General features: G+C 43.9%; 1 protein-coding gene across 1 annotated transcript in view; it reads right to left on the reverse strand.

Moving 5' to 3' along the window:
- The window catches only part of RPF1 (ribosome production factor 1 homolog), a 231025-nt gene that overhangs the window by 159891 nt on the left and 46162 nt on the right, over nucleotides 1–24972 (reverse strand). The window contains exon 2 of the mRNA XM_069641594.1: nucleotides 24481–24537. Within this exon, the coding sequence (XP_069497695.1) occupies nucleotides 24481–24537 (57 nt within the window). The remainder of the gene's footprint in view (nucleotides 1–24480; nucleotides 24538–24972) is intronic.

The raw sequence follows: 24972 nt of genomic DNA on the forward strand, positions 1-24972 counted from the left end.
ACTGACTGGAAGTTCCTTGAACCTTGGACAAAGTAGTGTAGGCGTCTTCCTCTCTTGGCCTTTAATGGGCAATACTTTTTTTTTAGAAAAGTCCACAAACTTGGAAAGCTTGTTCAAATACCCATACTATCTCTGGTCCATAAATATGAACCCGATGGGTCTGGAGGGGGAAAGGACTCTAGAGGACTTGGATCTCTAGGCGGTCGAGATGTGGCTGCCAGTTCTCAACGTGTCCTTAGGCCTATTTGCCGCCTAGTTGCTGTTCGTGAGACTCTCGCGGATCTCTGGCTTATCTTTGAGTGATTTCGATGTGCCTAAATGCTTGGTCACGGTTTTCGGCAACGCCGAAGCCTTTGATGCATACGTGGTCTTATGAGGCGTCTCACGCTCTTATGATGTTTGGTGCGGACGCCCTTTTGACTTGGATGCCCGGACGCATGCATGTGGATAGTTGCAGGGAGAGCGGCCGATCATGGGGGAATCTCTGAGTTCCATCGGGGGAGGGGGGTTGCTTTTCTTTACGTGGTGTGTGTTTGTGCTCGTCGCCGAGGTCAATGGCCTCTGCATCAGAGCAATGGCTGTAGCTTACACCCTCGTCACTTGCCGCTTTACCCGCCGTTCTTTTATCATCTTCGGGCGTAAAAGTTGGCAGGACCTGCATGACTGCACGTAGGAATCTTGAGGTAGACACGTATTACACCTCTGGTGTGTGTCTTTCTATGGATATCTGCCGTTGCAAGAAGGTCAAAATTTAAAATGAGTCCTGCCCATAGTTCAGGCTAATAGCAACAGCGTAACCAGAAGGGAAAAGGGGAGAAGGAAATGCATTCTTAAAAAGAAACAGAACCCCGGCCTCCACTCTCCCTACTATGAAGGCCAGGCCAAGCATCTTCAGAAAGCAGTTGAAAACATTACTTTTTAGGTAAATTAGTCACATTACACAGCCCTGGACTCATATGGAGTCCATCTTCTTCCTTCTTTTGTATAGTCCCGTGTTCTCTCCGTCTTTGTGTTCTTGTCGCGCACTGATGCTTGCGAGCTCCGACGCGTTACAAATATATAAATAAAAATAAATAAAGCACCAGCCACCGAAATCTGCAGTCTTCGGTGTTGGTTCTGGAGTAGTCGTGAGTGAAGGTTTGATGAATATCAAACGACCGAGGGTCATGGACAATGAAATATGCAGAGCTCAAAAGTGGCTGTTTGTAAGGCAACCAGCTAGCTGGGCATAAAAAACTATCTCGAGGATCTCGACACGTTAGGGATTTTGGTAAACGTCACGTTAGGGATAGTGTTCTAAGCACGCCCATGTCGACGTCCCCTTTCAATTCTCGAAAGACAAGATGCAATACTCCACGATTACCACTAGATGTCAAAAACTATGCACAGCATGTGATTCTAAGCAGATTCACAAGCAACCAAAATCACTTGTACACTTAGTAAATTCTGAGGTGTGTAGAAAGGAAAGGTTAAAAGGAAGGAAAAAGTTTAAACAGGTTCTCAAAGCATGCAAGCACTTTAAATCTTCCAATGAAGTCTAGTTCTGATATATTTTATTTATATCGTGCCCATACACAAGTGTTTCAGAGCACAATGAGGCAAGGGAGGGGAACATGGGAGGACAAAACAACGATCTTACTAGGCCCAGTGACATTGAGAACGCGCAAGTACAGGGGAGAAGAGAGGGGCAAGTGCAAGGGGCAGGGGAATCTAGTTAAAGATCTTTCCCAGCAATATTAGTTTAAAACCAATGCATCACCTATGAGGGACAGGAGGAACAAAGTCAAAAGGAATAGTAGAGTCTGTAGGGAGCCAGGACAGCCAAAGTCAAATGGAGCAAAGTCTATGGAGCAGAGGCACCTCCTGGATAGTAAAGTTCTTGCACAAAGTTAGAGTTTGTCGAATGAAAAATCACTGTAGGGTCACAAGCAATTACACTTGTGAAAGTTAGAGCTGAGATTAACTCTAGAAAAGCAGCTACTGTAGTCTGGGAAGAGCAAGCTACAGACACTGAAGTAAGTACCCTAAGTCAGAACTGTACCTTTGGTTAGAAGAGGGTCCAGCCGGCTTCCATCTGGCTGCAGCGATGCAGATCCGGTATTGCTGGGACTCAGTTGTGGGGCCAAGAGGAAGGACGTTTAGGACTCCTGCTACAGCAATTTGATGGTCGGCAGCCGCTACAGGCTCTTTTCGGATCAGCGGCACTTTGCGGTTTCAGCGCTCGGTAAATAGCACCAACGCCGATCTTGGCCACAGGTTAGGGTTCCTTCACTCCTTGAGTCCTGCACTCTGGTGAGGGGACTATTTCTGGTTGTCCTGCTTCTGGGGGGTCCTGGGGAGACTCCTGGAGCTTTTGGCCGGCTTACAGACGTTGCACTCTACTACAGATTTCTCGACCCCTGGCACCCGGTACTTGCAGCAGCGAAGAAGTACAGCCAGTTGGGGAAGGTCTTCCAGCAAAGTTCATCTCAGGGTTAATTTGTCCCACTAACCCAAGGGAAGAAGTCGTCCCTTCCGGAGCTTCTCTTGTTGATTAGAAAAAGGAGTTTCAGCACAGCAGCAGGGCTTCACCAGGCAGTTCAATGGTCCAGGAGGATGCAGCAAGCTTTGTTCATGGTTTCTTCAGCGGGTTGTTCTTCCCAGTGGTCGATTCTGTCTTCAGTCCCCAAAACACTCGCCTTTTAAGCAGGTTCCTCCTGTTCATGCACAGCCTAGCTGTCACTCACACAGCAGGGTGGCTGTCCTGCAAGGACAGCCAGCCAATCCGGACTGAGTTCATTTAGGTTTCCATGGAGACAAAGGGCAGGGAGTTTCAGGCACCTCCCTCGCTTCCTGCCCTTCCAGACACACTGGAGCCAGAGGCAGGTTTCAGTACTTCAGCCCGCCAAAGTCTAAACGAACAAAGGGGTCAAACCTGGTTTGGCGCGCAGAGTAAAATCCAAGAAAGACCTCACAAAACAGAAAATGGCATAAAAAGAAAGACCGGGACCATTTTGACACACTGATCACCCATGGGTGCTATACTGCAGCTGAGGATTCAGCCTGTGGTAGAAAAATTAAACCACTGCCACCAGCCATTTCAAGTAGTGAGGGTAACAGAACATGTGTTATATGATTAAGTAGGAAAAGGGCTACTAAGTAACCCCCCCCCAGCACTCCAAATAAGATGGGGTATGCTGGACTTACAAGGGAAAAGGTAAGTACATTCAATTTCACTTTACTATTCTTAGGAACAGTAGTTCACACAAGAAAAGGAATGTAAACCTTATGAGAAATCGAAAGGATTTCTCTGCGACACTGCAAAAACAAAGGAAACACATAACCCAAATCAGATCAAAACACATAAGAGTGAGAAAAAGGGCTTACTCACTCCAGGGTTCAAATTAAAAAGTCCTAAAGTCCAGCAAAAGAGCTGGGGGTCTCTAAGGTTGAAGGGAATTTGCGCAGAAATGAGAATTCTCCCTAACAACGAGTACAACAACAGTAAGGGATAGCGATTAGGGCTATTGGAAGTGGCTGCCAAAAGCATTCAAAGCACACTTTGTGAATAATTCCTGTTGACAGAATAGGTTTTGCTCCTGGAAAACCAGGGGATATACACATTTAAGTGCCACCAATGGTCTTAAACATTGATTTATTTGAGGTTGTGGCTTTGCAAGAAACTGAGATTGGTGAAAGATCCAACTTGCAGATACTAGCAGTAAGAGAGCCCATAGGACGTCCTAAAGAGGGCTACTTGTCTTGGTATGCAATCCATGGAAAATGAAAGAAATAAATGCATCCACCAGCAAGGTTCAAGCGGTTAGATTAATTGACGAGACCGTACCTCAGCATGTGATGATTGTGATGAACATCTGAAATCCACCTAATGCAGTCTACAATAAACAAATATTAAAACTGTAAAGACTATTCTTGAGAATCTTGATCCTCATCTTCCCACATGGGCTGTAGTTGATTTTAAAGCCAAGATAGACACGCAAAATGATAGATACACCAGGAACTAATGAATCGGCCCCAGTTAATCCTGCTCCACAAAATTGGCAGGGTAAAGCATGGGCGGAGAGGTTATATCAACTTAACTTAATGATCCTCAATGGATTCTGTGCTGGTAATGAATGAAAAGCGTATACTAGAGTTGGTGGCAGAAGCACTTCGAAAATTGACTGTGTTTGTGAACCCAGCAGTTTATGTGAGGGTTGAGACCATCAGTCCTAATTAGGGATGAGAGTGATCATATGGCACTGTGTGCGCACCAGAAATCGTTCAGAAACCTCCAACAATGTGACATGAATGGTAATATTTTTATCAACAATGGTTCTAATCGCAGACAGTGGAACCCTGCTAATCTGGCAAAGGGCCTGATTCACATAAGCGTTCATAATGGCACAATCCCATATGAAAACATTCTGTGAATCGGGCCCTAAAGGCGAGACACCGGCAATGGATGCGAGGGCACTGAATGTGAGGTTGAAGTATGGCAAGAGTTGGCACCGTATGCCAGACTAGGTGTGAATACTGGAATATGGACGGTTGTAAGAGGTGCGCAAAAGAGCGATCAATCAGTGTATGTGTAGACATATGGTATGCACATATCGCAAGAAAAATTAGGAGCAGTAGTACCAGCTGACCCCGATGGTCACTTTAAATGTGTGCAGTGGACATGTAACAAATCAGTCTATGAGATCCCCAAAATAATTGAACGGTTGAAAAATTCAAGGCCAATCTAGCCAATTTTGAAATGACGCAATCCCAGATTTCGGTGCTTTCAAAATGTATCCTTTGTCCCAGCAATACTGACGGACTGGTTTGCCACTGAAATGGAAATTCATAGATTCTTGAGGACTGTCGGACTCAAAGCTTTCTTCATGATTTCCCCAAGTAGGGAACCAGATATAGATTCATAATTGCGTGTTCCATTGACCTTTTTACCACAAGATAACCAGATGTCACGAGATATTTACCTTTGAAAAATGCATTCTCAAAGATATACAAGCACAGAGAAAACCTTTCAAACACAACCTTTCAATAGATGAGAACAAGGCTTTAAATGACCTATCATGAAACTCGGCCATAGTCATAAAACCAGCTGATAAAGGTGGGGGTACAGTTATAATGACAAATGCCCAATATCTAGGAGATTGTTAATGTACTACTACAGGATGGAGAAAGCTACAAAAAAAATTGAAAAAGGACCTGGCTAATGACAAAAGAACAGAGATCGAACAAACTGAAATATGGTTACGATCATAATTGGATCACAGAGAATTAATTTTAATTCCTTACAACCAGCGAGGGACGCACTCCAACCATATATGCGTTACCTAAGATACATAAGAACCCTGAGAAACCCAGGGGAAGACCCATCATTTCAGGATGTGGATATATACTGGCGCCACTATGCAAATTTATCGACACTTCTCAAACCCATGAGTGTACATACCTATACTTATTTGAGAGACACCACACACACAATCCAGATCTTTGAAAATCAATCTTTCGATAAAACCAAACAGACTAGTAACAATGGACATTAAGTAATTGTATACTAGTATACTGCAAGATCAGGCAACCGAATGTATGCAAGACCACCTCACTCAATTTAACTTGCAAGATCGTGTCCCACATAATTTCATTACTGAATTAATGAGTCTCGCACGTTGCCAGAATTATTTTAAATTGAACAGGGATTTCTATTTACAAACTAAAGGTACCGCGATGGGGGCGGCCTTCGCTCCGAGTTTAGCGATTCTGTATAGGTTTAATTTTGAAACACAGAACATTTTATCCAACAGGAATCCATACAGAAAAAACATCTTGAATTGCGAACGCTTCATGGACATTCTTTTTATCTGGGATGGACCAGAGACTGAGCTGAAGCTTTTTCAAACATGGCTCAATAATGTTTGATAACATTCAATTCACAATGGAGTACAGAAGTGAAAACATGTATTTTTTGGACCTAAAAATCAAACACGAAGGGAAACTCAAATGCTGCCTATATAGAAAAGCGAGTGCTAGAAACACCTTACTGCACTTTGAGTGACCACCCGCGTCATCTACGGGAGAACTTACCGTATGGAGAGTATCTCCGTATACAGAGAAATTGTATAGACCTAGCCGACTTCTATGAACAGGCAGAAGATTTGGATACCAGGTTAGTAGCAAGAGGATATCCCAAAACCTATCAGTAGATCAAAGAAACAGCACCTTTTACTGACCGAGACTCTACTTTTTTTTTTTGAACATTTTATTTTGCTTACAATTATATTCGAAAAATATAAGAACAATCAATATGTATGATCCATTTTAACGATCCTTGAAATATACACAATCCCCCCCGCAAGGAGTCCCTACATAGTCATTATTCAAACCTAATATACAAGAGAAATTTACCCCAGATCTTGTTGAATAAAGCATTTTTCTTCTCCCTCCGATACAACACTCTTTCCATTTCCGCCAGCAAATGCATCTCTGCAATCCATATCTCAATAGAAACAGGATCAGATGATTTCCAATGTCTTAAAATCAGTTTCTTCCCCACCATTGCACCACGAAAGATCCTTTTTCTCTGAGATGTAGTCAAATCTTCCCAACATGTCATCACTACCTAACACAATGGTCTTGAAGTCCATGCAAATCTTTGCATCAAGAGTTTTTTCACAAATTTGGTCAAATTCAAACCACAGACCCCTTACTCTCGAATAATCCCACAACATGTGTTTGTTAGGGAGAATTCTCTGTTTAGGCTGAATTTCCTTATCTAGTGAGTCCCCCAGCAGCTTTGCTGGATTTTTTGGGGTTTATTTTTTTCTCCTGCCAAGATTGAGACTTTTACCCTCACTCTTGGGCATGATTTGAGTGTGTTTCTTTGAATCTAGATGTGTTTAATGGGCTATGGGGTCTTTTACCCCATAGGGCTTCATGTGTTTTTGTGATGTGTGTTACACAGCACCCTCAGTGCAGTAACACAGGGGTGTCATAGTGACCCCCCCAGTATAGACTCCATACCCTGGGACTGACTACTATCTCCCAGGGCATGTAAAGTCACCATTGACTTTACTAGTCTTAAATTCTGAACAGAACCAGTACAAACCATCATATTGTGGACGTACTGGCTGGGGCAATTCAATTGCGCAATTCACTGCCCAATTCAATTGCCCCAGGGTCTGTTAGTCGAGGGGGCACGTCTCCGTCCCCCCTGATCGAGTTTTGGCTGGTGGCAGTGGATACTACGTTTTATATTCAACCGTGAATATTTTCCTATGGGATTTCCCATTGTTTTAGGCTACTATCTTTATTTAATTATTTACAGTAGCCTCGAACATACCGCCGGTTAATATTAATTCTCCGGTTGGTATTTTTTGCCAAAACTTGATTCAAAAATGGCGTGTGTGTTCTCTCCTGTGACTCCAACCCAAGTCGAGCCCTTTGTTCCACTTTTTGGCGGGCTTCTCCACAGAAGCCCTCCAAAGTGGTGCCACTCTGTCTGGGGTACTTAGGAGGGGTGGAGGGGGATTTAGGCACCCTGGACTGAGTTGCCTAGGCAACTCAAGTCGCACTCCGTCCCGATTGGCCCAAGTGGTGAGCCGGCCGGCTCACCACTTAGCAAACAGCTAGGCTGAGCGAATGGGGGTTTTCTGCATAAAAGCAGGGCTTTGGGGACTGGAACTTCAGAAGTCGCCACAGGACCTAAGAATCCGACGAGGGAGAAGCTGAGCCGACCTGCCACGACGCCACCACCGGTGGAGCCCTGCTGGACTGTCTCACCACTTTTCCCAACGACAGAGGAGATCTCCCGCCGGAGAGTCTTCTTCCTTTGACTGGTGGGGATAACCAGTTTCACCGTCTTTTCGCCTTTCCGACGTACCTCGTGACCGCCTTGCCTGTGCCAACCGGGATACCATGTTTTACCACGACCGCGAACAAAAGGTACCACCTTTAACCGGAAAACTCCGCGGCTGGTTTCTTCCTTGGCAGTGCAACGACCTTCATCTTTCCTCCAAGTCGAGATCTTCTCCTCCCCTGGACGACGACGCGACTTGCACCCACTGCCAGGAACTGCCACCGCTGGAGGATCCTTACCACTTAAGGTACCGTGTCCCGCCTGGCTTCCCTTGCTACCGACTGTACGGGGTAGATTTAGCCCCCGGCTTTCGAACCTGGGTTAGCCTGGGACACCCTGGCTAAACTTTCCTAAGCCTCTCTAAACATTTTTTGAACTCTCTGCAAGACTTTCTAAGCCTAGTGTAACTGTGATCTTGGGCACATGTGTGCTCTGCTCTCTCTAAGAGTGGGTCCAGCCTTTGGACTTTGGCTCACCAGTGACTTTTGCTCTTCTGCCTTGCTAACAGTGTTCCTGAACCTTAGAGTGGTGTACCTTTCCATATTCTGTCTTTTTCCCTCCCTTTCTCACAAACTTATTGGAGTGCCATCTAGTTAAGTGCTCACCTCTTTATGAAAATAAGTGGCGTTTTACTGTGACTTATCTGATAAGGAAAAAGGGGTGTATATATTACAATAGCAACTGTGTTTACAATATTTTACAACAAGAGTGCTGGAGTGTTTCAAACCGTGTGTTTTTAAATAAATAATTATATACTTTGATACCAAAGCTCTGGTCAGTGTTTGCTTGTATTATTGTGTCTGAGTGCCTATTGTGTATACTTTGCATACTGCCTAACTCTTCTTGAGAGAAGTCTGACTGCTCAGCCACAACTACCAGGTAAATCTGGGTGGTACAGACTGCTACCAAGTGGGTTTACTGCTAACACCTGTAGTCCTAAATCTTTTGCAGTGTTCCCTAAGGGAACTGCACAGGTTTTTGCCTAACAGTGTTCTAAGGTGCCAACCTCATGTACACATGCCCAACACTCAGGGCTGTCACTCAATCCCCTTTTCACCAGTCTCTCAGGTGTCCAATATGTTCTATTTATAATCTTAATTCGACGGGATCAAATAACATAACTTGACATTCTCACAAATACGTGACCAATGATCTTCTGTAATGTCTTCCCCAATCCTCCGATTCCAGTCCAATCTGACTCTACTAACATCTGACCAAACAAAAAATGCAACTATCCGTGGATAAATTGCACAACCACCTATAATTGATTCATATAAATGTATGCGTAAAAACGCTGCATAATCCCCTCCAAGACCAACAACCCTATTTAAAGAGTGTGTATTTTAAACATAAGACAGCATGTCAGAACTCATTTGTTTTAGATTTATTTAATCATTTTTTAATTGTAGAAAACCTTTACAAAAGAACATATATTAATGACACATCTATAAAAAATCAATTGTCAAGAACACACTTTTTATCACATCAACAGGAAAAAGCTCAAACTTCACATATCATTCCTTGCATACTCATTCATCCCCATGAATACAAAAAACCACTCATTTGTGCAAAAAACGCAATTCTGATAGTTTTGTTCTGTGACTCAGAACATCCCATCCATATGGGTTTGATGTTTTAATAGTTCCAAAAGTGCCTATTTAAAAATATCTTTTCCATCCAAGGAATATAGAGACACTGGGTAGGTGTAATTGCTCATGGACCCATATTAATCCCCATATATTTGTCTATGAAAACCCAAGTTAAAGCCAACTCTGGGAGGAGTAGGCTCTATGGTATTGTCGACTCAAGTTTCGGGCTACCAGAACGGTGTATACAGCTTCCTTCTGGTGCACCTCATCAGGACGTATACATTACAAACAGTTGTTAAAAACAGAATTCAAATTGATGTGAATTGAAAAATGTCATTCATTTACAGAGAGCTAGTTTCTTTTGCTTCACAAGGTGTTCAATAGTAGTGATCCAAATATGTCTTTTTCAAAAGCTGCTTCCTGCGTGTAAAAGCTTCGGGTTTGGTCTCCTCATATGTTGTTCACCGGACCCAGCCACGGTTGTATTCCCTTCTTGATTGCAATGTTGTTGCATCTTCATTCGCAAAGGTGTTGTTTCCTACCCGCTAAATATATTGCAGGCAATGGTTCAAATACATTGAACTAACATCTGAAACAACAGAATGACTTGTGGGTGTCACACCTTCAGGTTAAAAAGCGTATCTCCAAATATTGGCCCATTGCCAAATTGAGTCTACCCAATGATCACTGCCAAGGTTTGCTTTTAAAAAAGAGCAAAAAATGTACGTGACAAGTTAGTACATTCAAACTACCGGAAACCATTACCCAGAACTGGCTTATGGGATTTGCGGGCCACAGGAGGACACTATCCATGTGGCTCATGTGCAGGTTTACCAAGAAAATTAAGGAGTTTAAAATTGGAGTTCAAACTTGGACCCTTCCGACTTTAACAAACTGTAAAACAAAACAAGTTGGGTACTGTATAGAATGCGCTTGTGGACTGCGCTATGGTGGCCAAACCACTCGCTCAGTTCACATTAGGATTTCAGAACATCGATCTAGAATTGGGTGCAAAACCATGACTGCACCTCTTGTTAATCATTACACTGAGCTACAACACACGGCAAACGACATTTTCTGGTGGATTCTTGATGTAAACAAACTCATTGAACGTACCAAGGTGCCTGTTACAAAAGGAGGCACAGTGGATCCGTAGATACACACACCTTGTGATTGGTGCCTGAACATGCTCATGTTTTATGCCATCCCTCTATCCTATGCCTTTTGAAAAAGTAATCTTGGGTTTGAACATTTGGGTTCAATCCAACACATGATGGTTTGCACCATTAAACAATAGACGCCATGTTTTGATGTGCTAAGGTCACTGTGCATCGGTCATAGCATGTTTACAAGAACAATTAACCCCGTCAGCTTACTGCGTTGTCAGCCAATCTTGGTGGCGCGGCATTAAAAGCATGAGTTGCTTTAGTGCTAGCTGATTGCTTTTGTTTCTCATACTTTTGGTTACACACAAAGTGGTAATCCAATTAAGGCTCCACCTTCACCCACAAGCATTTTAATTTAGTTACAACTGGGTGATCCTAAATTTACAGAATGTATCTATCAGAAAACAAAATTCTGGGTCTGCTCGAACCCGCATGCCTTTCGATTTAGTCAAAACTGATATTGCCATGACTACCCTTACAATGGAGTCCCCATACGTGTGGGCACGGTTTTCTTAGACCAATGATAGCGTTTCCCTGTCGCCCTGCCCATGCCATTCTTTCCAATGCGATTGCACCAATACAAACGTCATCAAAGATTCCCGTTTTTTTTTGTTTTTAACTCAGCAAAGCCTTCGCTGCTGATTTACGTTTTCTAGATGTCCACAGCAACAGACTTACCCAGCGAGGCTGGCCTTGCACACAGCGTTCTTGCAAACCAGCACCATTTAGGTGAATATGACAAACTGTGCGCAGGGGTTCAAACTACAGGCGTTTTATTTTCCTTCCTCTCGCCCGTCACAATGTTTCGCGAGTGTGTAGCACACAGTTTTCTTAACACTACGTTTTTACTAATACGCCGCAATTTTTCAAATGAGTTTCATGTAGAGAATTATAAAAAAAACTTCTTTGACGTTACAAATTCTGAGAGTCTGTTGCACACATAGCTTCCTTTATAGTCTGTTTCCAGCCGTGAAACCTCAGCAGCGAGCAATCTGCCACACTGAGTACTTTCTACACTGTGGTGACAGAAACTTTCACTACTCCTTCCGTTTTCAAATCAGAACTCCGATCTACATTCAGTTATTGGTAAAAGATATGTCCCTTTCATTGATCTGAAATATATGCACTAGCAGTGTCAGCACGTAAATCATGCAAGTACATTTTCACTCCATTTTCACTGTTAGGTTGCTTGAAAATATCACCTCGATTCACATGGACTCTCATTGAGATTGCTAACTTGATACTGGTGTCAAACCAAAGTCAATCGGGTATGGCTTCATTTTATGTTGCAATTAACAATCATAATAAATCCCATTATAAACTCCCAATAACTTTGTGATTTGAATGTTATCAAGGCAATAGGAATAACTGCCTCCCAGTTTACGAATCAGATAACACGGGTCTATGTTAGAAGGACCATTCTGCTAGAGGCACACACCCACCTTTGTTTTCTGATCAACTAACTCGATATTGTAATAAAAATTGAGGCACCATTGGCAACCTCCCTCTTAACAGACATCTGATTTTGAAACATGGTCCACTTTGTTTGCTCACAGACCATTGGACATTTGAGCTGGCTTCTGCACCTCTGCGCTGCATGCTTTGCCACTACAGGGTCACGACCGACATGTCCCACTTCATTTCACCCATCAAGTCTATGGGTAAATCTTTGGGACTTAAAACAGTGACAGATAGTCCATTACTAAGCAATTTAAAAAGCATCCCTTAATCTGAATGCAACCAATACTATTTTCTCTGCTTCCCACTAGAGTCCTGTTGTAATTCGCCCTGAAGAAGGCTCTTGACATTTTGCCTAGCAGGTGGCCTTTTTGCCGAAATGTGTACGGGTGTTAAAAAAACTGATTAGGACACCACAATAGAGAATGAGTATTTAGTGTTCATGCATGTAGGCAGACCTTCAACAATTAACAAATCAGTTAATTATGGATAGAACACAAAGTGTATTTCTTGTTTATCATTGTAATTTTATTTTTGATTGATTTTGTTTCTATTTAAAACAATTCTGATGAATTTGTATATTCACTTATACGGGTTCATTTTTGTATATATTTTTTGCATGCATTTCTTATGTTTCTTCACATTTTTATTTTGAAATAATGATCCCCTAGTTTCAAATATAGTTCTATGAGATTGCATTTAGATTTTCAATGGGACGACTTTGAATGTAATACCTGTATGGATACAGGTAATAGTCAAAGGAGTATATGGGATACATTACTCACCGTAATCGTATTTCTGATGCTTGTATCTGTTTAGATTCACATGCTGTGCATAGGCCGACATCTAGTGGAAGCCGCAGAGTATTACAGTTTGTTTTTCGAAACTCGAAAATGGGCGTTGACACAGGGCGTGGCAGTAATACTATCCCTAGTGTGACGTCCCCTGTTCCCATGATCCCTCACGCGTCTAGGACCCTCAGATTGTATTTTTTCTGACATGAGGTAGCATGAGGAGTAGCGAGAGTACAGATGATCCAAGCAGATAGAAGATAGATAAGATAAGACTACAAGCATCCATGCGCCTTCTCTCAGAGGGGAGGAAGAGTGGGTCGCATGTGAATCTAAGCAGATACAAGCATCAGAAATACGATTATGGTGAGTAATGTATCCCTTCTGAGGCTTGTGGAATCTGCTTAGATCACATGCTGTGCATAGATTAGCGAGCAGTGTTAGAAGGAGGTGGGATTTGAGAAGGGTCATGAGCAAATAAATGTCTTAGAACCGCTTGTCCCACTTGTGTATTTGTCTTGGAATGGGTGTCAATGCAGTAGTGCTGAGTAAAAGTGTGAATAGAGCTCCAAGTAGCTGCTTTGCAAATGGTGTCAAGGGGAACATTTGCAATGAAAGCCAGAGTGGCCCCAACTCCTCTTGTCGAGTGGGCTCTGGATGTAAAAGGCAAAGTTTTGTCAGAAAGAGAGTAACACAACTGGATACAGTTGACAATCCACCTGGAGATGGCACCCTTAGAGACGCTATCTCCCTCTTTTCCTGTGGCTACGGAGACAAACAGTTGATCTGTTTTCCTAAGAGGTCTGGTCTTGTTTACGTAGTAAAGGACCGCCCTACGCACATCTAGGGTGTGTAGTTAAACCTCAGCCGAGCTTTGTGGGTTTTGGAAGAAAGCCGGAAGCTCGATGGACTGGTTTACATGGAATTTGGAAATAAACTTAGGTGAGAACCTAGGGTGTGTCCGTAAAACCAGCTTATCCTTATGAATAGTAAAGAAAGGATCCTGCACTGACAGAGCCTGAATTTCACTGACCCTTCTTATGGATGTAATGGCTACTAAGAAGGCAGTCTTATAGGTCAGGTGTTTGAGACTCGTTTTATGCATGGGCTCGAATGGGGGGCCCATGAGTTTAGATAGCACCACGTTCAGGTCCCATCCTGGTGGTGGGTTAGAAATAGGAGGGTGAAGTCTCTTTACTCCTTCCATGAAGGCCTTAACTACTGGTACTTTCCACCACGACACCTTGTTATCGGAAGTGGTGTATGCTGACAGGGCTCCCAGGTGTACCTTCAGTGAGTTAAAAACCAGCCCCGCATCCAGCAGGTGGAGCATGTAAGTAACAATAGTGGAAGGTGTGCAATCAACTGGGTTGATTTGCTTACTCTGGCACCAGATTATGAATCTCTTCCATTTGTCCAAGTAGCAGTGCCTCATGTTGGGCTTCCTAGCCTCTTTTAGGATGTCCATACACCTCTGTGGTAATTTGAGATGTCCAAACTCTATGACCTCAGGAGCCATGCTGCCAGGTTCATTGAGTTGGGTTGAGGGTGCACTGTTTGACCTTGGTGCTGGGACAATAGGTTGTACCAGCTCGGAAGTCTGATGGGTTCGCACACCGCCAGTCTGCGTAGGTGTGGGAACCATGGTTGTCTCGCCCACATGGGAGCAACCAGGACGAGCGTCATCGATTCTCTGTTCATCTTGTTGACCACCTTCCTGATTAGAGGAGTTGGTGGAAAAGCGTACGCAAACATCCCTGACCAGTTCATCCACAGTGCGTTCCCCTGGGAGTCTGGTTGGGGGAACCTGGATGCGAATCCTGGGCATTGTCCGTTTTCGCTTGTGGCGAATAGGTCTATAGTGGGGAAACCCAACTGAGAGAAGATGTCTTCTACGACTTCTCTGTGTAGACACCACTCGTGTTCCTCTGGGAGGGGGTCTCTGCTCAGAGCATCCGCTAGGGAATTGAGATCCCCTGGAACATGTTGGGATGACAGGAAGATGTTCCGTCCGAGTGCCCATATCCAGATCGGTTGTGACTACCGCCTGTATCTCGGGATCGTAAAAGGGTTTCCCCTTGGACAGATTCTCTCTTGTCCACCAGTGAAGGCTTTGTACCAGTGTTGGCGAAACGACCACTAGATCGTCCCACTGACCACTTGCCTGAGACCACTGTTTCGCCAACCATTTCTGCATGGGACGCATGCGCAGGCGCGCGTGGGGGACCAGGTAAATACATGACGCCATCATGCCCAGCAAACGCATTGCTTTGCGTACCGTTATCTGGCGACCGGACTGGTATTGCGGGATTTGCAGCAGTATATTCCGAATTCTTTCCTCTGAAGGAAAGATCAAGCCCTCTCAAGTGTCTAGGATAGCTCCTAAGAATTGTTTGGATGTGCTTGGCACTAGACTTGACTTTTTCTCGTTTATTGAGAAGCCCAATTCGAAGAGGAGGTCGATAGTCCTTTGAATGTTTGTTCTGCAAATTACTGGGGTTTCCCCCGTGATGAGCCAGTCGTCCAGGTAAGGGTACACCGGGATTGCCTCCATGCGTAGGTGTGCTGCCGCCACCGCCAGTAGCTTGGTGAATACCCTTGGGGCCAAAGCTATCCCAAAGGGCAGTACCTTGAACTGGTAGTGCCGACAGTCCACCTTGAAGCGCAAGTATTTTCTGTGCGCTGGGAACATGGAAATATGAAAATAGGCATCTTTCATGTCCAATGTTGCCATGTAATCCCTCTTTTTTTTTAGGAGGGGGATTACCCCTTGGAGAGTTGTCATGCGAAACCTTTGGGGCTTGACATACTTGTTGGCAGGCCGTAAGTCCAATACTGGGCGCATTGTCAAATTTTTTTTGGCACAAGGAAGTAAATTGAATAAATACCCTTGTTTACCTGGTGTCCCGGGACGAGTTCTATCGCGTCCTTTGCTAGCAGATTGACGATCTCTTCTAGGAGGATCTTCTGGTGTTCCAAAGAATGTATTTTTTGTCGTGGAGGATGGTCTCGGGGACGCTCTAGTAGTTCTATACAGTACCGCTCGGATACTGTTGACAGCACCCATCTGTCTGATGTGATCCCTTCCCAAGTTTGGGTGAAGTTGGAAATGCGTCCCCCTACTGGGGTTGCGTGAGAAGGGACCCTGAACGGAGCGTCACTGTTTCGGTGGAGGCATGCCGCCTCCTTTATTGGGGCTGCCTCTACCACGTCCTCTCTTATTCCCCCTGCCGTAACCCTGGGTAGACTGCTGGTTATTATTGTTCCACTGTGTACCCTGCCCCTGGGAATAGTTAGAACCTCTTTGGGAATTTTGGCCGCGTGGGCAACGAAAATTGCCATTCCCTCTCCGATTAGGGGGTTTAGCTGGCCTAGGGATTTGAGCGTTTCATACTCGTCCTTAGCATTCTTTAGTGCGTCCTCGACCGCCTTACCAAACAACAGATCCGGCTCCACCGGTTTGTCCAATAGTGACGCTTGTGTTTCAGCCTTGAAACCAGACTGGCGTAGCCAAGCATGTCTCTTAACAGTTCCTTCTGCTATTAATCTGCCTGCGTTATCCGCGGCATCAAAGGTTGCCTTTAAAATGCAACCGGACACGGCTCTTCCCTCCGCTGAAACTCGTGCCAATGGCTCTTTAAGGGTTCTGGTGCGGAGTCTATGAGTGCCGCGAGCTCTTCCCACTGATGGCAGTTGTAGCTGGCCAACAGGGCGGTGGAGTTGGCAATCCTTGCCTGGTAGGCGGAAGTGGAGGCCACTTTCCTGCCTAACCCGTACAAGTCTTTTGCTCTCCTTGTCGGGAGGAGCATCGGACGATAAGGGTGTTCCAGCCCTCTTACGGGTGTTAGTAACAACCAGAGAGTCCGGCTTCAGATGCCCTCTTATGTATAGTGGGTCTGATTGGGCTGCCTTGAAAAGTTTTTCAATCCTAGGGTTCACTGCTCTGGTGAGGTTAGGATTGAGGAGTGACGGGTCTATTCTTCTTTGAATAGATTTTAGGATCGGGATGGCTTGAGCAACAGGCCTCCTCTCCCCCACCAACTCTTCTGCGAAGTCTCTTTCATCCTGGGTGTCGATGTGGAAGTGTTCGGCTGCTCGAGACAGCACTTCATTCAGGAGTGGCTGGTTGTCGACAGGGGAGTCGGTAATGGGGGCCTCTCTTTCTACTGGGGAGTCTACCCTGTAGGGGTCTTCCTCCTCCTCCTCATTTTGATCCTCATCATCCCCATAGTAGCCTGTCCCAGTTTGTTCCTCCACCATGCCCAAATCTGGATCCTCAACAAAGGATGTCTCTCCCTGGTAATGAGAGTAGGGCTGGACGTGGAAGGGGTCTGAAGACCCTGTTGGTGTCTCAAAGTGGGACCTTGCACTTGGAGGTATAGGATCCTTAGAGCCAGAGGGTGCTGACCCGTCGGGAGTATAAGCAAGAAAGTGTTCTGGGTTTTTTGCATAAAAATCTGCCAAATATGACATTCTTGACATTACCCCATCTATGTCAACACTGGTCCATTCTCTGGAACTGGGAATGACCCTTTCTGGGAGTTTTCCAAATTTATCCTGACTAGACTTGGTAGCCTGTGCAGGGGTTTTGGTGTTATTCGAATACATGGACTTGTCTTTCTGTTTTTGAAGAGTGGAGTGTTCTACGGGCTTGGAAGTGGGTAGAGACTGCTTCCTTTGCTGTTTCCCTCCCTCCCCGTGACTGGAGGAGTGTTTCCTGTGTGTTTTAGGGCTCTGAGCTTTTCGACGCTTGGCGTCGAGGTTCGGGGGTCTTGACCCTATCCTTCGAGCGTGGAGGTAGGGTTTCGGGATCTGTAGTAATTCGGTCTGCGGGCGCCGACTCTTGGAGTGCGGCCTGAGGGTGGAAGTCGGCTTCATCTCCCGACGATCGAGCTTCCGTGACCTTAGGGAGCGAGGCACTCTTGGCAATAGTGGATGCTTGCCTGGCGTCGTGTGGCGATCGAGAGCGCCCAGAGGACGCCGATTCGGACCGTTCTCTACGTGCCTCTTTCCGAGAACTCGACGTGGACTTTGTGTGTTTTGTGAAGGTGTCATGGGAAGCGCTCGTGTTGCCGGGGGTGTTCCCCATAGCCGGCCTGCCGGTCGACCTTCCGAGGTCAGGGACTTGCGCTCGGCTGTCTTTCGATGCCATAAAGCCCTCGCCGTCCGAAAGTACAGCGTCGCTGCCGTCGCCCTCCGCTGCTATGGCCTCTTGATGCCTGGTGTGGTGGGCCCAACGCTTGATTGAACGGTCCTTAAGTGTTTTAAGCTTAAACCTATTACAGGCTCTGCAATTTGCCTCGGGGTGGTCCCTCGGCAAGCAGAGGTTGCACGTGGCGTGCCTGTCGACCCAAGGGTATTTGCGATTGCACTTGGGGCAGAATTGGAAAGGGGTACCCTCCATACGCACCTTGTGGCAGCGGGCTGGTTAAGTGTAGGAATATATAAGTGTGCCTATATATTACAAGAGTGTAGAGTATGACCACCCCCCACTCTCCCTACTTGCATGGCCTTTGCCAGCGGCCCAGGCCCGGGCCGAGACGCAAGCCTCGAGGCACAAAGTCGGCGTGCAGTCGACGGTCGAAATCCTCTCCGATCCGGCATCGAGTGTAGAAATTCGGTATCTCGACGTTGGGGTGGAGAAGGGGTAAAATTATCAATATTTTGCAAAATTATGGCTTAGTGCCAGGAACTCCGCGAAATGCTTCCGACCAGTAGGGCGGAAAAAACAATCTGAGGGTCCTAGACGCGTGAGGGATCATGGGTACAGGGGACGTCACACTAGGGATAGTATTACTGGCACGCCCATTTTCGACTTGCGAAAAACAAACTAATACTCCGCAGCTTCCACTAGATGTCTGCCTATGCACAGCATGTGAATCTAAGCAGATTCCACAAGCCTCAGAAATTATATATATATATATATTTTTTTTTTTTTTAAATTGCATTATCCAGCAGCTTGGATACCATAATGTTCTAACCCTAATGTTCTAACCATAATGTTCTAATTTCTAGGATCCCTACCACAGCCGACCATAAGGGAACCCTAACGTATACAAAATTCTGAAAACTGCAGGCCATAATGGTACCTGTAATGGATTGCTTAAATCACCTACAATCTGGGCTCAAGTGTTGCATATACTTTACATAAACATAGGACAAAGTGGTATCATACCAGCTACATGGAGCGAAAGTCATATGCTACCAGTACATAAAAACGGGTGTTGGAAGGATCCTGGCAACTATCAAATGCTTGCAATGCTAGATATACCAGCCAAGATCTTTGCCAGAGTTCTACTAAATGAACTAAATACATGGATAACGACAAAAAAGATCCTTCCTTTGAATCAAACAGGTTTTAGCAAGTAAGCAAGCACAACACACAACCGTTTGACAATAGTCACTGCGTTAGAGTATGCCTTGCACAGACGACAATTGCCCGTTTATGCAGCTTACATAGACATTAGTGCTGCATTCAACACTGTGATGCAAAACCGCCCGTGGAACAAACTACTGTCTTGGAACATACCACATGGTCTGTTGAGAATGATTATTCAGCTTCACCAATCCACGAGCGTTAGAATTGGTCTAGATGGACAGGGCAGTCTATCAAATTCATTCCCCACAACGAGGGGAGTTAAACAGGGTTGTGTATTAGCCTCTACTCTTTTTAACCTCTATCTTGCTGAACTTCCAGGTGCACTCACCATATCGGAGGGCTGCCCAATGAAAATAGGTGCTCAGAGGATAGGATGGTTAGGGTATGCAGATCTGCTACTAATTGATTACACGCCCAAGGGACTACAAAGCAGGTTTAATGCACTAGGAACATATGCAGATGACAATGCCAAAATAATGATATCTGCAAACAAGAAACATGTACCAACAACCTGTATATGGCAAATGAACTCTGAACCTATTGAAATTGTAAGGCAATACAGGTATTCAAGTGTAATAATAGATGACAAACTGAAATGGAGTGCACATAGGGAATCAACCAAACTTCACTGTCTGAAGATAGCATATAGCAGACGCTCATTCATTAGTAAACAGGGAGGATAGTCTATCCATACAATGCTCCTGCTTTACTCTGCCACAATTGTACTGTGTATGCTCTAGGGTGAGGAATTTAGTCCTCAAATAGAAATACTTGAGGCGAGAATGTTAAAATGTTATTCTGGATGTCTAAGAGACTGCCGATAGAATACATACATCTTGAATTTGCACAAAAATGTATCATGGTAAAATATATTAGCAGAATGGTAATGTGCTACGAAAAGCTTGTAGTGCCTAATAAGGATACCATAATGGTTGAAACCTTTAAAGCGTTCATGAACATTTTGGCACACTTGGAAAACTTGTCAAAATATCAGACATGGTTGTTTGGACTTGTGTTTTCAACAGGTACACTGCAACACATGGCTGCTAAATTGGCTTTAATGGCACATCTGTGACTATAGTAGAGAAAGGGATGTGATAAGGTTGGCCACAACTATTAACAGTGGGTTATTTATCCAATATTGGCAAAACGTCTTCAGACTCCTAGCAATGTAGTAGCATTTCCCAATAGCTCAGTGGCGAGACAATATATACTGTTAAAATTTAGCATCACAAAACTACTTCAGAATATAGGTCCAATAATTGGTATACGAAGAGAAGATAGATTATGTTGATAGTGTGGTGAAACAGATTGAATCCACAAAGCATATCCTCAGTGTGAGAGTCTGACTACCATACACTATAAATATCTGAAATCAGATAAATTGTGAGGATGCCCAAGAAGCGTGCGATATGTTTATGGCAGGAAATACTATCAATGTTATGTACCATATGGTAACCCTTTTATATATACACACTGAATGATTATCTGCGAGGAATTATCTATCAGTAATATCCTTGGTGTAACAAACACAATGTTATGAAATGTGATGTAATGAAACAGACAAGAGTTTTATGTTAGGTATTAGATTGATTTTTGAGTGTTGTCATAGATTTCTGAAAATTATGAGGACATCCAAGAAGTGTGGGACAAGTACACAACAAGAAATAATAGCTACTTTCCACATCATAGAGAAATCTTTTAAACTATATTCCATGTGTATTCTTGAGGCACCATCAGGAAACACTTTTTATTCAGTTTTATCCTTAGCGTGATATAATGTAATCAAATGGTATGAAATGTGATGGAGGTCTCCAGGAGGTTTATGCTATGATATGGATAACCCCCCTATTAAAAAAGGAACATTTGGAACAAAGTCTGGCTGGCAACTACAGACCTATAACCAATGTACCTTTTTTGTAACAAAATTGACAAAATAGCATGCACTCAGTACCAGCAGTTTATGGAACACAATCTTGTCCTAGCCAACCAACAGTCCGGATTACGTACTGTTAGGGAGATTTCGCAGAAATGTGCCAATTCCCTCCACCTTAGAGATCCCCAGCAACTTTGCTGGATTTTGAGGACTTGATTTTTTTACTTAGAGAGAATGAGACCCCCCCCACCCCCCCACCCCCACTCGCTCATGTATTTTCCTGTGATTTCTGAACTGCGTTTTTCTTTTGTTTATGGAGCCGGACAAACTCCATAGGCATCATCTTTTACATTGTGTCACACAGCACCTTCAGAGCAGTGGCACAGGAAAGTCTTTCAGATTTCCCGAGGTTTAAATACATTGTCTGGGATAAACTACTGTTTCTCAGAGCAGTAAAGTGAAATTGACTTTACATTTGTAACTTTCTAGACCCAGCACACACCATTTTACAATAGGGTACTGTATGGGGTTACTTAGTATGCCCTTTGTCTAGCTTCTCATGTAACATTTTTAATGTTACCCTTTCCTCACTGAATGGCTGGTGGCAGTGGTTTACTTTTAACTATCGTGGTGTGCATTAACCACGGGCTGCGAAGCACGTTTATGTGCGTGCTTCTAATGGGCCAAAAGCTTGCATGCATCAGGGAGCAGGGAAATCATAGGGAGATCAAATTTGCATGATACTTTGTTTAACTAGGTCTGAAAAATTATGGTCAGCACGTGTCATGGAACAAGAAGGTTTTCAGCAATGTTCTCTCGTTTTAATGCCCTGGATTATACGCACTGCATCATTTTCCATAACTTTGCACTTTTGTAGATCCCTCTTTGTGGCTCCCAACAGAAGTGCATTGCCATAGTCAAGGTGCGCCAATATAATGGCTTTTGCAATGATCACCGCATTTGCTTCATGATAAATGGTGTTATGGCTCTCAAGAGACACAAATAGTAAGCCTAGTTTTTCTGTAGATAGTTAACCTGAGACTCTGATCGTACTGATGCTTCCACCATCATCCCAAGCATTTTAACTTGGGTCATCACCAGGATTTTGACCTCTTTGAAGTTCTTGTATTCTAGCTTTGCTCTAGCCTGTCTAGTACCGAAAATCATCAGTTCATCCAAGGGTGCCATTTTTGTCCAAATAGCCCTGGTCTTTTTTTCACCATTTCTTTGTGGAAAGGTCCTTCTTTAGATTTACTCTGCGCGCTAAACCTTGTTTGGTATCTTTGTTTGCTTGGGAGACCCAAATGCACTCTGTAGTGATTGGCCGGCTGACTGTCCGGCAAGGACAGCCACTCTGCTGGGTGACTGGCAGCTAGGCTGGAATTAATGGTAAAGAACTGAATAAAAAGGCAAGGCTTTTGGCTTGGAAGGCAGAGTCGACCACTGGACGAAGGAACCAAAGAACTTGAAGAGGACGCCTGCTGCAACTCCTGGACCGTTGGTTTGCCAGGTGAAGCCCTGCTGCTGTGCTGAAACTCCAAATTTGTATCGACAGAGAACAAACCCTGTGAACATTTTGGCAACAATTGGGATCTAACCCAGCGAATTGGATACTTTTGGGATTTAACTCAGTTCTATATTTTTTCTTTCTTCAGGTAGTATATTGACCAGGAATTGGAGTGCGCGCCTCACCCCCTCTTTTTTACATGTAATTTGTGGAGATCCGGACTCCAGAGGCTGCAGCACCGGGGATAATGTGCCCTACAGTTGAGAACCATAGTCATGGTTTTCCCCCTCCCCCTGCTAAGGGTAAGATGTGTGCTCCTGGAGGGGAGTCTTTCCTTGGTCACCTGAACAAAAATATTTTCACTACAGCTCCCATAATCCTTAGAGACTGCATTAGCAATTTAATTGGATTCACCTGATAAGCAAGGCAACACAGCCTCCCTGAAGAGTGTTGGGACACGAAAGCGCTAGGAGGAGAACAGCAACACAAATGCAGCAAAGGGATCCAACCCTGTGAACATTTTGGCAACAATTGGGATCTAACCCTGTGAATTGGACACACTTGGGATTTAACCCAGTTATATATTTTTTTCTTTCTTCAGGTAGTATATTGATCAAGAATTGGCGTGCGCGCCTCACCCCCTCTTTTTTACATGTCTTTTTGTGGGTACTTCTAAATTCAACATTAGGAAGTTACAGGTTTCACAAAATGGAGCGGTTCGTGCAGTATGCTGGCTTAGATAGCAGTCTAAGGTTTTGTTGTCCTGTAGAAAACTACATTGGCTCACTGTTGAGCAACGGATACTCTTTAAGGGTTCTGTTAAGTGCCTTTCAGATCAGGCCCCTACATACCTCTCCTCAAGAATCCACAAAGCTCCTATCAGATGCACCCTTCGATCTAATAACGATCTGCTTCTCTTTCAACCTCGTTTCACATTGAAAAGGTTTGGTGGTGTAGGCTTTAATGCATGGGGGACCACTATTTGGAATTCATTGCCCATGGAATTAAGAGTTTGCGACTCAATACCTAGGTTTGAGAAACAGCTTAAGACACTCATCTTTGATAGGTCTAGTCTTGGGACCTCTCACCCTTTGCTTGACAGACCCTTTTCTGTGCTCCTTTATGTTTTAATGTTATATCTTGTGAGCGCCCTGAGGCATTTGTGCACGTGGCGCAATATAAGATTAATTACAGATAGATGTACAAGAATGATTTTAGAGTTTTCATGTTGTAATGGTTGTTGTCTTAATTGTGTATATACAAAGTCAATGTTGGCTAAATGTATATTAATAAATTAAATGATAGCCTAGGGCTCCACAGTTATTGTGAATATAATACTGAAACCGAAGTAAGGGTGGATAACACTGGGTACTCGGTTCGCAATACCAATCAATATCAGCAAAATGTTTTACGTGTTTTAGTGTTGTGAAATAGTAAAATATGGAATATCAAACTAAATTTCTGTTGAGGGGAAGAATTGCACTAAAAACACTGAAAATATTACATTACAATTTCCACTAACTAGCACACATGCAGAAAGAAATACTAAGACATGTATTCTGGTTCTAACATGTTATGTTGGTTAAATCAATAACTAACCCTACCAAAAACTCCCTGAATCAATTTGCCAAAACTTGTCTGGTATAGACCCAATCGTAAATGCCTAAAATAACAAGAACAAATGGAACAATTGGTGTGGGGGTATGCATATTTTAACAGCCACAATACTCAGAATGTCCTCTGCCTGTTAACTAACAATTCAGGAATGAGTGCCAATATCAGTGAGGAGTTAGTGAGATTACTGAAAGGACATATGTAGCCTGCTCTAAACTCATGTGACATGTTCAAAACATGTGATGAGACAGTCTTACCTTATCACCAAGTGCTTTCCTTTCTTTTTTGAGTTTCTTCTTGTTGGCTAGCTTTTCCTAAAAATAAAAAGAAATAGACTGTAAATGGATGGAGGTAAACCCATAAGAGATTATGCAATCAAACACTGGATGAAATAATCTGCACATCACCAAAATGCCACTGCACAATGTATAAATATCCTTTTCATCTAGTACCAGCAGGGCACCTCCCCTAACTGCTGGGAAACTTACTATTTTCCTACACATCCTTCTTTGTAGATACAGGATACACAAAATGCAGATTATAAATATATGGCCCACACTCTTGGCGATTAATAAATGGCGTGCTGTATGCATGCATAGAAATGGTATATGGTGAGTGAGCTTTGTTCCCGGCTAGTAGACTGGCAGAATCAATATAATAAATAGCTGGAAAAACAAACTACTAGCAAATGTGTAAAATGGGAGTGCCAACACATACCTAAGCCTACAATAAAGACTGAAAAGGTAGAA

Source organism: Ambystoma mexicanum, chromosome 1q (genome assembly GCF_040938575.1).
Source record: "Ambystoma mexicanum isolate Mex_15411 chromosome 1q, UKY_AmexF1_1, whole genome shotgun sequence".
NCBI classification, from domain to species: Eukaryota; Metazoa; Chordata; class Amphibia; order Caudata; family Ambystomatidae; genus Ambystoma; species Ambystoma mexicanum.